Below are 15,724 nucleotides of genomic sequence, written 5' to 3'. Positions count from 1 at the left end.
CCTTCCCCCCATCTTTCTGGCTAACTCGTATCCCTTCTAAAGACAATCTTCCAGTGGCTAAAAGTCTTTAGTTCATTTAAACATAAGGAATTGCTGCTGTGAAGAAGTGGTGTTCCTAAGGTGACCTTGGCCACTGCTGAAAGGGCTTTAGATGCTAGTCAATTCTGACACAAACCGCCACCAGCATCCAGCCTGGACATTTTCAGACACCTGGTAGGCAGAGGAATTTGTCATAGGAGACCTAGCAAACACCTGCTTTGGACCTCTGCAAAGAGTCAGTCTCCTAGTAGAAACTCAGACTATGGCTGTCCTCACTGGGTGTTACAGCCTGCCAGGAAAAAACGGACTGTCACCATTGGCAAGTTATTAACATTACTGAAAATTTCACAAAGAGGAAAACTCTATTCCTCCTCAGGACAGCATCAGGCATGTCTATTTTGCAGTCTCACTTAATCGCTATTTGGGACATTAAGAGGAAATCAAGTGATAGATTGGCCCACTCCTCACCCAAAGCACAATGTCCCCTGTATGCAAATGTTGCCCTCCACTATGCAAAAATTACTTGGCCCTGGTATACAGATATTAAACTAAACTATATTTACATAGGTTGAAAGTGAGCTGCCTCAAACTGAAAAGGCTATCACGGTTAATGTAGTTTCAGCACAGCCCCAGCCTGCAGTGCGACCTGCCTTCCCAACGCAGCCCTGCTCTCTGTTTCTTCCGGAAGCACTTTCTTCAGCTTGAAGTATTTGTGGGAGCACTTTGACAATCTCTTCATAGCTTTCTACCCCACCTTGAACTGGAGGCCCATGTTCATTTTAACTAAGGCGCTTTTTTTTAATTCAAACTTCCACTGAAATCAAGGGAATTTTGACCGGCTTTGAAGAAAGTGTTCCGGAGTCAGAGAAACATCTCGTCTTTTAAAAACCCCTCATCTTCACCTGCCTACCCTCAACAGGGCCTGGCACACTGGGTAGGATCTTGCAAGTCAGTGTGGTATGTAATGATTAAATTAAGTATCTGAATGTAGTTGGAAAAGAACAGCAGCTCAGACCCTCAGAGACATCGCTTTGCACTGACCGTATGGGGAATTTAAGCCTTTACTCTGGGAGTATTAGTTCATTACCCATCTAATAAGTAGGTAGGTGCAAATTAGTTGCTTAACTCAGACGAAGGTGACTACTTGGTCCGAGGACAGGAAATCACGGTAACAAGCACAGGTGAACTGCAGTTAACATGTTTCTCCTTCTACTATACTTTTCTTCTCTTTTATAAGTTTCTATTTTGCTAACATAAAAATCGCAGAAACTGGACTTATGCTCAGAATGGTCATTAAGTCTTCTTATATCACCATTTTTAATACATATGCAGACAGCCTTTCATATTGTGTTGAGCTTTGATTTATCTACATACCTTGCATGTTTAATCAAAGATAGCCATGATAGCAGCATCACACTTCCTTCCAGGGCAAGTCCAGGGAGACATGTGGAGGTCTTTCTGTAGCCTAACTGTAGTGATATTTACTTGGTCTGCAGACATTTCGTGCAGTCTTTAATGTCTCACCTTGTGCCTAAAGATCAGCCCGAAGTCCACTGCCACATATTTTGGGTAGTTCTCTAGTTGGTGCACGAATGTAAATGTGGGTGGGATGGCTGTGTGGTCACAATATACAAACACAATTGAATGTTGTTGAAACAGATGCATTGCATTTATCTGAATAAATGGGTCAAACCTGGCTACAGCCATCCGGTTTTGACCAGGTCAGAAGGTGAATTCTAATCACACTTACTCTTCCATTAAAAGTTACAGGGTTTTTCCCTACATGTTGTTTCTAGTAGCATACCAGCTACTTTGGTATCCTGCATGTCTCAGGAACATAACAGACACCTTAAAACACTAGGTAAGCAGATAATGTGGTCTTCTAATCCTGCAAACTTTAAAGCCTGAGAGTCCGTTGTTACGATTGTAGGATACAATTGAGTATTTGAGATTCAAATAAATTGAGTCTCAAATTGGTTGGAACTACAGCAGCTGAAACATTTCAGCTTTTCAAAATTTTTCCTAAGCCTTTCTTTCTTCATTTTTACATATAGAAAACTATAGGCCAAACTGACATACTGGAAGCAACAGCTGGCAAAGATGCAAAGGGTAATTGAAACAGCTTTTAAAAAAGTTTAGAGATTCTGTAGAGCAGTGTCCCTAGGGGAGAAGCTGAACCATGATGTTGTTTGTGGGAAACTGCAAAGCTGAGTTTTGAGACCACCCACAAAACTGCAAATTTTGTAACGTGTGAGATGAGAACCACATAATTCTGATATGAAATAGGAAGGTGACTGACTGACTAACTGGTGTGCTGCTGATGATAACAGGACTGACAGTGCAAGTAATTCATTTAAAAGCCATAAAATGATATCTGGTTTTGATTTTACAGTTGCTGCTTACAAATAGGTTATGTGATTTTCATTAATGGATGCCCAAGATACAGTTCATAAAGCCCATAGTCTGTTAATAGGTGAAAACATAATTTGTAGAATATTTTTTTCATTTTCCAGTTCACACAAATGAGAATTAATAACTCACATCTCAGAATTGCTAGATGAATTGTCATGTTTTCATGGATGTAACCAGAAAATAAAAAGCCCTAGGCTTCAGTAGTGGTTACGTATGCAAGGAACAGGAGAGGAAGTGTATCCAGAGTATTTCAGTCTCAATCCCTTCCCTTCCCCAGCAGACACCCTCAGCCTCCTCCCCTAACTCTACCTCTGGTTTTATGTCCGAGAACAAGGACATTAACCGAGAATGAAGGTTATCTGAAAGCACAGGTTACCCAAGGGCTGAGAGGTATTGGGATGTACAGGATAACTGAGCTCTTACTTTCAAGCATTTATACTTTTTTAAAGGGTTGGCTTTCATTCATTAAATCAGCTAGTTAATGGCGTATAATTTATTTAATTGCAAAAGTTGGGGTAAGAATTGATTTAGCCGGATGATGTGGCTGCTAGATTAGAAACCTTCTCTGGAGTAAAAATCTAGAATATCGTTCTCTTGCCTTTATGTCTTGCCATGCAACCCTACATCATCTTTGCTTGTTACTGTGGTTTTCTGTCCTCAGACCAAAAAACAAAGATGCTACGCAGTGCCTAAAAGTAGAGACAAACTGGTTTAGGCAGAGGCTAGGGCAGCTCCCTTTCCCTGCAGGAGTCACCTGGTTGAAGCCATTGAAACTGTGTAAGTATGAATGAGACTTGGTCTGAGCCAGTTCTAACAATCAAAAGTCAACTTTTTTAGCAAAGGAAAACAAGCGTTTGGCTGCCATTTAGTTTATTTACACTGTGTGTGTTGTGTGAACATATAAAAATATGAAATCTGTAGCTGATGATTACATTGGTGAATAAGTCAACGCTTAGTAACATCAGCAGTAGCTATTCTGAGCACATTTTGTTTTGTTTTGTTTTGTTTTGTTTTCTGGTTGTAGAAATGTTGCAGTTTTCTGGCCAGGATCAAGAATATTTCTAGAAAAGTACATACAAAGTGCCCCTGCTTAGCTCTATATTAATTTTGGCCTGCTACTGCTTTCTGTCTCTAATTTTTCCTATCTTTTTGTCTTCCCTAGCAGATGTGACGGTGACAAGAACAAGCAGCTGCCAGTCAGACAGCAGTGAGTTCATGGAGGAGCTGTCAGAACTTGTAGTTTTACAAGTAAGAGATGAGCAATAGCCATCAGTAGGTCTGTGAAAACTCTGTAACGTTGGCACAAGTAACATTAAAAAAAAACATGGAATCAAGAAAGCTTCATGAAAACAAATTCATCCTTCTAGAAAACCTCAGAAGGCAAGATTTGTGCAAGGTTACAGGAATTAGAGAAGAAATATTACAAGAATCTTTGATTCTTTGGTTCATTGGGTATTTAAAGATGTCCTTGGGGTGCCCAGGGCAAAACAGTGGTGGGCAAACCAGTGTGATAGAACAAATACAGTAGTTCAAGTCCTCTTTTTTTCTTTTTTTTTCCCCTTCAGAATGCAGCTTTGACAGGCAAGTTTAATTTTATTTCTGATATCCACAATCAAGAAACAGCTTTGTCACATTGGACAGTTTTTCCTATGTTAAATCAAGATTTTAAACAGAAGCCAGATGATTGTGTTGTTAGGGTCTTCATCACCGCTTGCGAGAGCATTTTGACAGTACCTAGATCAAAGAAAGCATGCAGTGACCATGGAGAAGACACTCATCTGCTGCTGACTGCAGAAAATGGCAATTATCAGGCATGTAATGCCGAGCCACAGAGTTTTGTCCAAGAAATGTTATGTGACACAGACAAGAAGAAAGATAAAACTGAGAGAAAGCAACTGGAAAAAGAGAGGTGCGTAAAAGAGCATAGTCCTTGTTTTCAGGGTGATACTCAGGATGAAGGGGATCCTAGCTCCTCTAAATTTGATTGTCATTTATGTTTTAGTACAGGGCACAAAAAGGTGAATGTAACCTTCATTGAACTGAGTGATACAAACCCTGCAGTCACCAGTAAGGGCAAAATCGGAGGTGAAGATGAAGGTGAGAAGTGCTGGACTGAAAAGGACATCGGAGTTGCAGGTCATGAAAGTGCCCATGGAGGTCATACAGGACATGTTAAAGGACCGTGGTGGGGTGTGGAAGTGGTCAGCAAAGATGGTAGCCTGCTTGCAGTGAATGAGGTGACTAACAGGCAGAAGTTCTGCAAAACGGATGGTGATTCAAAAAATACAAGGTGCTCTGCCAAAACAGGGCTCCCAGAAACTCCACAGTGCGGCTCAGCAGCGCAAAGTGGGAGCAGTGCAGCTTCAAGCTGTTCTCTGCAATTATCTCAGAGGCACACTTCATGCCTAGTGAAAGAGTCTGGATTAACTTCATCTGAAGCTCAAGAGACTGGTAGCATAGGGGAAATGTTAGGTGCTAACAAATCGGAACAGGGAGACACTGTCCAAAATGGTGAAATGGCTTCTGTTCCTCTGAAATCTGTCACTGTTCAGATGTCTTCAGGGCTGGAGTTTACTTCAAGAGCAAAGGGCACGGGGCAAAATGCTCCTCTCAGTGAAAGCCTTGCAAGGGAAGATCCTGTGGACTTCTCTGACATGGTAGCGCACTGTTCTGAGGGTGGTCTTCTCACACGGTCGCAGCCGGGGGCTTTGAAGGACAGTGTGAAGCAGACCACTGAAGCCTCCAGCCAAACTGACATCCCCGCCAGGAAACTCAGGTGGCCACCACTGCTTTGTCCACCCCATACCCACCTGACAAAGTCAGCCTCTCTTGACAGCATGCTTTGTGGCAAATACAAGTCATACTACTGGGACGAAGCCTCTGGTGCCAGGGGTGCACAGGACAGTCACTGCTGTTGCTGCTGCTACTGCTGCCATGGCTGCCACCCGTGGCCCATTCCTGTGGATGTCTCTCCCCAGCGCCCTGTGGGCTGCTGCTCAAACTATGCCGCCGCTGAGCTGCAGCTCTTGAAAATGCTGATGCTCCTACAGGACACTGCAATGCGTCATCTTGCTCCAGTAAGTAGGTTTCTTCATGTATGTGGACAGCTGACACACTTAAGAGCTAAATGTACAAGCTGCCTTTTCTGTTCTTCTCCTCAGCCATGCTTGCTGCTTTAGTGAGACATACCTTGGCAACTGAGAAAATGGATGGGGAAACACACATTCCCTTCTGGGCAAAAATGACAAACTTATCTGTGTACCTTCAGTTTTGTTGGGCGGCTTCTTTTAGTAACTTATGTTCACCAGTGCAGTCTTTAAATGGTTACTGTGCACTGGGTGATAAAGTTTACAGGTCAAACAAAGAGCTGAGAGATGAGAATGAGTTTCAGTGAGTTCCTGTGAATCAGCTGAGTTACAGGAACTGAGTAACCTACTGGATTGCAGAAAATGCAAGGTTACATGATTTAGCATAATCCTCTTACTAAAAGAGAACTCATCTAGGTTGTATCACTTAGTGTTTATTAAAGACTAACTGTGAACACCCAGATACATACCGTAAGTCAAACTGCTCTAAATCAAAGTGAATTGTGACTTCTCAGAGCCTCAAGTCATTTTAACATAGTAGAATAAGAAGCTTTCATTAAATCTAAAGTCCTGCTAAGATATATATTTGCAATAAAAATATCCATAGTAAAAAGTCACTGGATTTTTTATTTCTTTGTTCAGAATTGCTGAGAGTTCCCAAAAGTTGTGAAAGACTCACAATGTGCCGGGGAAGAAAGCAAGGAAGGGAGTCAGGAGTGGCTTTTGCATCCAGAGAAAAATGTGGAAGGAGCAGCACGCATACCTCCTGCCAGTTTGCAGACATTTCCATTTCTCCTCTTCTATTCACTCTTCATAAGGAATTGAAAGTTGAACTGTTGTACAAACTGGGGAAGAAAATCATTAGATAAAAGTTCCAGAAAGTGGAACTGATGAATTTTATGCTGCTACACCATTAAATATACAAATCTGCAATGTCTTTTCTTTGAACAGTATATTGGAAAATATGCTTTTTGTCAGCTCTCTTGCTGCTGCCACAAGATGGCAGTGAGTCAGTACCTTATGAAGCCTTTTCTCATTGATTCACTACTATTTTATCACTCTTCTAACAGGGACTAATAGTGATTTGTCTTCTCTAGTCTGTGGACAGGGAATGTGGGAGGAACAGACTTTGCACCATACTGTTATGCAAGATCTGTTCTTAGGGACACGGATCCAAGTCACTGTGCAATAAGTGAGTGAATTTACCGAATATTAGTGACTCTGCAGAGATTACACTCATGTCTACTTTGTACTTGGCATTACAGGTGAGGTAGTTTCTACATCTTTTACTGAGACAAGCTCGCTCATGTTACATCCCATTTACCAAGGGGTATGCAACCACACAGAGCAACTGTTAAACAGTAAATTTACCCTGTTTACATGCACCTTACCTTAAACAGGGTCTTGCATGAAAATAGTCCTAGAACAGCTAGTCCCCCCTCCACCCATGGCTGTTGGGGCTAGATTCTTTTAATTTACTGCTGTGAGATGTTATATCCCAGGGTCACGCACATCAGGAGTGTGCCTGACATAGCATCTGCATTGAAATGGAGACTGAGAATGAGGTTTCTCAAATGCATGGGGAGCATCTTTTACCCTCTAGCTGAAGCTGATCCCCTAGCAGGGAGGGCTTCATCATGTTTCAGGCCTTGTTGGGACTGAGGGACACATTCAAGCACAGAAACATGAAGAGATCATCAAAGGACATGATTGCAAGAATCCAAAGAGACTGGGCATTTCTATGCTTTGCAAACTCGCCTCTTGTTCTCTATCAGTTACAGTGGTCAGCATTGAAGTACAGGTTTTTACACTGTCTTCCCATGGCTTTCAAGAAACCAAAATTTGCTAAGATGGGAACATGCCAAACACCTTCTTGCACTCAGAGCAGTTTCAGTGTAATAGAGGGGAATGCTTTCAGAAGGCAGATGTTATAGTCTCCAAAATAATTTGGATGATGCTGTCTGCATTATTGCCCTGGGCAAAGTGCGAAAAGTCCTTAATGTGTCTAGAAACTCAAGACATTGATGGACTCCAGTTACAGGATTTATTTCGATGTCACTAGAGGGTTGCCATTGTATCAGTCCTGTGCTACAAAGCTGTAACCTGCAAACCTGCCTATACATTTTCCTGTACCTTTCCTGCTCATTCATCTCCACTGCCTTGAGACATTCCTGGTATAGATGGCTACATCAGGGTAAATGTAGATGATCAGTTATACTAGATAACTTCTCTCAATGAAGAGTAATGATCACATTTATGGCATAGATCCTCTGAACTATTATGGATGTCTACTTTTGGTTCAGAACAATTGCTCTGTTGCAGTACTTCCATGTATATGTGTTCCGGTAAATGTCTGCACTTGGTTAGATAAACCCAATTCTAGGCTTCTAACTGTTAATAGATTAGAAATTATGAGTGTAACACTTAGCAGAACCCATCATGAAATATGTTTTTCCTTTTCATAGTTCTCATTTATGTTCCCTCTCCCTCTTTCTCTTTTTAAAACCAATTTCCAACTTCCAGTGGACAGTAATTTAACCTATCATTAATCCATAGCAACACATTCTGCTCAAATATAACATCTGACAACAGTGAGATAACATCAGAATTTGGCACATTGTATCACATCTTTGATCAAAGACCTTTTCCCCTTCAATGGCAAAAAAGAAATCCTCATTGGCTCAAGTAGTGCCAGGACTTAATCCTACATGCTTTAGGAGAAAAGGTGGTGACTGGGATGTGAGTGATGCACTCAGCGCAAACTCACTTGAAGTGCCATCTGGACTTTCATGGCAGCTGCTCACAGAGTCCCTGTTGTGCAGATAAGAGGAGGACCCATACCATTCAGGCTGTCAGCTTCAAATGCATCCGACATGGAATGGCTCAAAGAAAAGTAGTAAAGTGGCGTGTCTTCTTGCTTTTCTGTGTAGTGTACCCTCCATGAAATAGAAGCAATGAAGAGCTCCTGCCAGCACTTCCAGGAGAAGCTGGATGAGATTGAACAGCACCTGACTGAACAGCACGTGCTGTTCTCCAGCACTATGCCAGATGAAGGAAGGTAATCGCAACCCAACACACTTACCTATATCCAAAGCTAGCATCAGCAACTGCCTGTGGGCACATGCAATGTGTCTTGTTGCTTGTGTTACCACAGCACTTCTGGTCAGTGAGGTGCAGCTGTAGGCATCCCACAAGTGGAGAAGAAATGTATTGTGATGTGGTTTCTGCTCACAGGAATGTCCAGCTTCTCCCCACACTGTTCAAGGCTCTTATAATGAGCACTTTGAAGAGGAAGATTGCTCCATAGATATGGACTAGAGTTTTAGTATGGAAATACTATGATTTAATAGCAATAGGAATGCAGGAACAGACCTCTGTCACTGGAGCTCAATGTCCCAGGTCAATTCTGGGTTCAGGGAAGGAGATGGGGGTAATCTCTGACAAATCAGTCCCTTTAGGCCAGGTACTTAGTGCTCATGATCAATGCAGGGACAATGTAGGAAAATCTGAACTAGCTCTTCATGGACTCAGCCCAAGTTCACAATGATTACCAAGAAGCCTTTGTTCACAAAAAGTTACTAGGGCTTTCCGTCTTGAGCTGCCTGGAAACAGGGCATTTATGCAGTCTTTGTGCTGGTAATAAATGTGCCCAGACTTAAGCTGGCTCTGCAACTACTACGTGTCTAAATCTTGCAACTGAAAATAAAAAAAATTAGACTCGTGCAGACAAGGACTATTATTTTGTAAAGTATCCTTTTATCATGGGTAACAAGACCACAACAGAGGGAGATTACAGGCATTATGCTGTGGCTGAGCAAGAGGAGGGTGTTCAGTGCCCACTCAAGTGTGCTTTTGCTGCTTTCCTTACAGGGAGGAAGGCAGACACCTGCAACTCTTACGGCAAGCCGTTCGTCAGGAGGTTGCAGAGCTGGAATTTTGGCTGAATGATCGAGCTTGCCAGGTCAGGGAGAGCATCCTTACGGTATGTTGCATAAGCCACTGCTCTGGGTCATATGGGGAGAGTTTAAAGTCTGTCCTGCTATTCAGTGGTCAAAGAGCTCTGAGGTACAACTGAACAATCTTTTCTGTGCCAAGAAGAGAAGGATTTCCAATGACAGACTTACAGTTTACATCTTTGAGCATATTTCTCCTTGGCTAAGCTGTTTGAGATCAAATACCCAGGAAAAGTGGCAATATTTATAAAACTGTGTCCTACTCTGCTCTTGGTTTCCAGATTAAGGTAACAGGCAGCCAGCCTACATAATTATTGAGAAATGGTTACTGGTCTGGTTCTTTTCTAGATCAGTTCTCTGTTTGATAAGGAAAGGTAAAGAAATGACGGGTAGGGGACCTGTCTTTGAGTCGTCCTGATAAGCTTGGGTTAGAGGGTCAGGATTGCAATGGCCACAGATTGAAGTCCATTTGCAGATTTTCCATTAAGCAATTTGATCTAGCTGTTGTAATAAAATATCCTTTAGGCTTTTCCCCTCCTTTTCATGGCAACATCTCATTTGCCATATATTGCATGTCTTCTTCGGACCAAACAGAAGAAGTAGGCATGCTTCATATACTCTTGTGTATCCTGCTTGATTCCTTTTATTATATTTTTATTACTGCAATATGCTTTTCCTTCTATTTTTTCTCTGCAGCAGCTGGACCAATTACTAGCAGAACAATCCCATCTGTTTTCTGAGCTCGGACTCTCTGACTGGAAGGGAGAAAGAAAAGCCCAGAATAAACAAGCTTTTCCAGATGCTGCTGACACGGTGCTTCCTCAAAGTGGGTGCTCAAAAACAGTGCTCCAAAGAGCTACTAGCAAAAACATGACAGCAAGAGGCTTGCTCTCTGCCCTGCAGCCAGGGGCACCCCCAACACAGTTTCCTACCAGGACCACACCTGAGCCAAATTTGGACAAGTCTGCCCCACAGGAGCTCTCCACCAGTAAAAAGGAAATAAAAGGACCTCCCCAAGTAAAAATGGACTTTAAGGCATTTATACACAATGTAAGGAGATGTTTCAGTCTCATCCTCAAGGTTTTAAGTGGAAAGGATCACTGACCTGCAATGCGGTTTTACTATTCTGTGTCTCGTTGCCACAGCCTAGAGCTAAGCCCTGCGTTCATCCAAAGGGATGGAGCCCATGTTTCAGGGCACTTTCAGTCTGCATAGGCAACACAGGCAGAACTGGGAATGGACCTGCCTTGATATGTCTCAGTAAACTGTGGCAATGATCTAGATGCTCCGGCGAGAAGAACATATAAATATGTGGATGGAATTTGGCTTGCTTGAACTTTGAATGCAACCGTTTGACTAATTAGTATATTCAATCCTCTCCCACCATGTGAAATTAGTAATTTATGGCTTCAATTTGCAGAGACAATTAACCAGTTTTACAAGGGCAGTAAAGGCAGCGAACTGAAAGGTTTGTTGTTTTTCTGAAGAAATTCAAAGTCAGCATTTCTGACTGCTCTGATCTCACAATGTAACCATAAAAATTGTTTGCCTGCCTTTTTTAATATAAAATAGGCCTAGAATATATCTTAGATAGCTGCCTTATCATTTAATGGTCTCTTCCACCTAAGCATGTGTCCCAATTTTTAAAGGATTGATCATTCTCTTAAATGAACAATTAGGGTTGAGTTCTGCATAAACTTCATATAAACACCATGGGAGGGAATGCTCTTTATTGTAGCCTTATACTACTTTCTTGATTTATGTTGATGTTTCCACCGACATTATCAAGTAGAATTAGGTTCCTTAGCACACAATTGAAAGAATGAGAACCATAGACAGTGAGGAACAAGGAACTGAAATATTTGAGATTATGTTTTGCCATCTTTTGCACCCATTTCCTTTTAAGACTACTCTTGGTCATTCTCTCAACATACAAAGAAAATAACACTTTTTTTCCTTTTTTTTTCCAGTTGAAGAAATCTTTCCAAAATTCTTTAGGTAATGATTCAGCAGAAGGAAAAGACTAACGGAGGACAGACTTACGGATTTTGGTTTTAATAATTGTGGCCTTTTCCTGAAATGCATGGTATATCACAGGAAAAAAAAATGAACAAAACACTGCATTATAGAAAGTTCTGATCACAGCAGTTTCATTTGTAATGAGATGACTGGCTAGAAAAGCAGGCATTTTTAAAGGATGTTTTGAAGAGAGGTGCTATGTATTTTGCTATTCTGTGATTGCGAAACTTACTACTCTCCTATTGGCAATCACATGGGATAGGGCTGTTCTTTGCAAAGTCACCTAAAAGGAACAGGACAGGGTTTATTTTTGAGAAGAAACTTAAGAACTTGCAGACAGCCCAGGAGATACCACTAGAAGGTATTCTTCTTATAGCCAGTTACTTTAACATAGTCCTTCAACCAATATTAACCCTCAAACCCAATCTACCTTGTATAGTCCTAGCCACATTCTAGCTTTTAACTTACTACTAACTTGCCTCTTACTAATTTCAGGAGGCTTGTACGTACTGTCGGTGTCAAATTAGAAGCTCACTGACAGTGGACAGAATGCTAAACACCCGCTCTATCAAACTATTACTGTGGATAGTCTCCTGGCTGTCCTCTTCCTTTTCATATTTGCTTCATGTAAATCCAATTAAAACCAAAATAAGGTGAGAAACACAGAATTTTCTACATTATAAGCCTTGAACCAGAATCCTGGTTGTTTTCTGGGGAGTGCACAGAGCCTGGATTCATGCAGAAAAAGCCATGAGAAAAGACCTCTCAAGCAAAGAAATTCAACTGGTTCATTTCAAAGTGCAGTGCAGTTTGTACTACTGCTTTCAGTTTAGCACTTCCCAGACTGTGAGATGTCCTACTGGCTTGTTTGTTTAATGCTCTGGAGGGATCTTTGGTGTCATTTAGGCTTTGGTGTTGCAAATCACAGCTCTGCAAAGGTGCAAATAGAAGTAGCATTTGCACATGTTTAAGGAGAAAATGGAGTCAAACATGCTGAGCAGCCTCGAGGCTCCCTGCACCTCCACGTTTCCACAGATGTTCAGGGTAATAAAATGATTGGGGGAGTGAGGTACATAACATAAGAACTGACAAGATCCTCCACAGCCTGCTGGGCCATGAATTTTACCGGTTGAAATTTGCCCCTTTCTTGAGACCCCGCATGGGATTTGTACACCACTTCCACACTATCAAAGTGTTTAGAAGTTTATAGGTCAAGATTTGTGACAGTATCTTCAGGCAGCATGGAAAGAGAACCAAAACTTTCTCCACCTAAGTTTTGGTGGAACAAGCAATAAATTTGGCTTAGTGCTTTCTCTCTCCACTGGCTTGTGAACCGCACTTGCAGGTGTTGTACCTCAGTTTGTGGAGGAGACAAAATAAAGAGCAACCATGGTGAAGGACATACAATGATGATGCCAGTGCTGAAGGTCTCCTGGAAGAGAGGATAGCTAAGAAGCTTCCTGGCCTCAGCCACACCAGGGCTGTGATTCCTTCCATGAAACAAGATGGTTTTTGCAAATGTCACCGCAGCATGATGTGTAAAAGCTCTGTAGGTATGTGATCCTGCAACCACTGTCTGCCTCTCTTATGTCCATGTGTACAGAAGACAGTATTAGCAGGTGGCAGCTGTTCTTGATTAGAAAGATCACGCAGGGCTTCTGGTGCCATTTGAATTCTGCCATTTGTATCCTTGACCAGGGTTGAATCTGACTCCTGTTTGAATGGTCTCTAGATTGGTATGTGCAGTCCAGTTCCTCATTCCAGTTTAATTATAAAATCATTTCATGCAAGCCATGGATGGGACAGAGCTCCCCCATATGCAGCACTTGGATACCCACCAATATTGTTACCAAGAACTCATTTGCATTTATAGCTAGATAACGTTTCAAGCCCTCAATGTCGTTTTAAGAGTTAAGCTGTAACCTTGTAGCAATAAAAAAATACTAAGCAATGGGAAAGGGAAAAATCTTCTGACTTACTCTAGAGCACAACGACTTATATTTCACTTCATAACCCCTCTAAGCATGTTACAAGGATGGCTGGACTAAGCCTTATAATGCTGCTGTTGAAGACAGGAAAGAAAAGAAAACATGCAGTAATTTTGTGATCGGGAAAGTCCGGGGGTAGCACTGGTGAGCATGACAGCCAGCTGTGTACCCACTTAACCTCACAGTGTTACTAACCTTTTAACTCTACCATTTAGTTCCCTTTAGGGCAGTCATAAGCAAACATGGTGGGAATCTTAATGGTAACTCCACAGAATTAATGAAATAATAACATCTCTGATTGAGTACCATAACTGCTCTAGCTAGCTAGAACCATACAAATTAGCTTGCAGGCTCACAAGGAAGCAGGTCATATCTGGAGGGGTTACATTGCTTGTGAAAAACATTAGTGCTACACAGTTTGCAAGTCTGAAATCTAAAGAAAACTGACCCTGTGACACTGCAGGACTTCTGACAAAAAAAAAAAAAAAAAAAAAAAAACAACCAAAAAACAAACAAACAAAAAACCAAAACCCAAAAAAAGGGGAGTATTTGAGCAGAAGGGTGTTTTCCTCCCTATTCCACCTCTCAAAACTGAAATAGGCAGAACCATTGGCTCTGTTTCACAGGACTGTTGAGGCCCCACAAAGGTCCATGCAACATAAATCAGACATGCTATGGAAAAGAATAAGATGCATTGGGCTTAGGTACGCTAGAGCGGTGGTTCTTCTCCCTGCTCTCCAGTGCTCTTCCGGCATTTCTTGCAGCAGAAACCTAAAACTGCCACCTGGAAACCTTTTTACTCCCTGTTAAAGGCTCAGCATTTCCTTTGCCCTGGTCACAGTCTCTGGAGCACAAAGGCAACATGCAGCCTCATCAAAGTGAGAGAGGGGAAAGGAGGGGTGGGCAGGGGGAGGCAATTAAAAAATGGTTCCCTACAAAAATTCAAAACATAATGATTTCTTTTGCCCACCCTAGTTCAGTAGCAATTTGCGTCAGTTGGATTTTACTTCTTTTGTCATTGTCTTTTGCCTTCATCGGTTTTCCCTGATGCCCCATAAATCTTTAAACCCTGAAGCTAAAAGAGGCTGCATTGTGCACCAGCTTGAATATTGATTTTGCTAGAGAGTATAAAATCTAGAGAGATAATAAGGAAATCCATCTAAGGTACCCTGCCAAGGGCTCCCATTAGTTGCTTTACCAGGCAGCAATTCAATAAACCCTCGAGAGCAGCACATGAATAAACATCAGAGACTCTCTGGCATGTTAATGCATCAGTTGCCTAATTGTCAATGCTGCCAACAGACTGCAAGAAAAGTACTATCTTGGGAGTTCAGCGCCTTCCAACTTCAAGTCCAAAGAACATTTGACACTGGCTTAGAAGAAGGCAGGGCTCAGGAGAGGGGGTGTGGCAGCCAAATAACATGGGAATGGCTGCTTTAAACATGGTGCTGACCTCCTGCTGGATGCACAGCCCAGCTCTACTCGACCTGGGCATCCTGCCTCCTTATTGCATCCCAGGGCATGGCAATGAGGTGCCCCAGGTGAGGCCCAGTGCTTTCCCTGTGCAGGACTGGAATTTGTGTTTGGGAAAAAAAAAAAAAAAAGTCTCAAACCTTGGTCTCAAGCAATAGGAATAAACTGGTCCTGAGCTGCTAGATATGAACAACTTTCTCCTCTAGGGCTACAAGTAAGTCCAGGTGGCAAGAACTCAGCAACTTATTCTGGGCTCTACCATGCATTTTCCCTGTGACCAGGACCTTTTTCTTTACTCCATGGGGACCCTTATTCCTGGCACAGCTTCTTTCTGTCTTATCTAATGAGGTTTAAAATTCCTCGCAGAGAAGTTATTCTCTCCTAATGTGTTCATATGGTGCCTAGCACAATAGGGGCCTAATATCAGTTGGGACCTCTACTTGCTGCTGCGATAATAATTTTATGAGCAGCCTTTCATTAAGATCCATTGCTACTTAAGAAACAGCTGCAGTGTCACTTTATAAGGCTGTAACTATTTTAACTCCCTCTGCTCCAGAAATAAGGTTTTGATCTCTCCTGTATAAACAGATATGGGTAAAAGAGGATGAACAGAATGGCAATTTTACTGTCAAATGGGAAAATTCAGAATCAGAACGTCTGGGACCTCCAGGAATTAAAAGAATGTGAAACAACACTGTTCTTAACTCACTGGAGAGGTGCATTTGAATTCATCCATCTTCATTTCATTCTTTCC

At 42.0% G+C, this 15,724-nt stretch overlaps 1 protein-coding gene across 1 annotated transcript in view; it reads left to right on the top strand.

Moving 5' to 3' along the window:
* ITPRID1 (ITPR interacting domain containing 1) overlaps positions 1 to 11,517 on the top strand; it is a 31,645-nt gene extending 20,128 nt beyond the window's left edge. Inside the window, exons 4-9 of the mRNA XM_086468542.1 lie at positions 3,614 to 3,699; positions 4,017 to 5,528; positions 8,468 to 8,595; positions 9,408 to 9,519; positions 10,187 to 10,540; positions 11,461 to 11,517. Of these exons, the coding sequence (XP_086324668.1) occupies positions 3,614 to 3,699; positions 4,017 to 5,528; positions 8,468 to 8,595; positions 9,408 to 9,519; positions 10,187 to 10,540; positions 11,461 to 11,517 (2,249 nt within the window). The remainder of the gene's footprint in view (positions 1 to 3,613; positions 3,700 to 4,016; positions 5,529 to 8,467; positions 8,596 to 9,407; positions 9,520 to 10,186; positions 10,541 to 11,460) is intronic.
* The last annotated feature ends 4,207 nt before the right edge of the window (positions 11,518 to 15,724 follow it).

The sequence above is a fragment of the Leptosomus discolor genome, chromosome 7 (genome assembly GCF_034619465.1).
Source record: "Leptosomus discolor isolate bLepDis1 chromosome 7, bLepDis1.hap2, whole genome shotgun sequence".
NCBI classification, from domain to species: Eukaryota; Metazoa; Chordata; class Aves; order Leptosomiformes; family Leptosomidae; genus Leptosomus; species Leptosomus discolor.
Note: the sequence above shows the minus strand (reverse complement) of the source record. Positions and strands in the feature narration are given on the sequence as shown.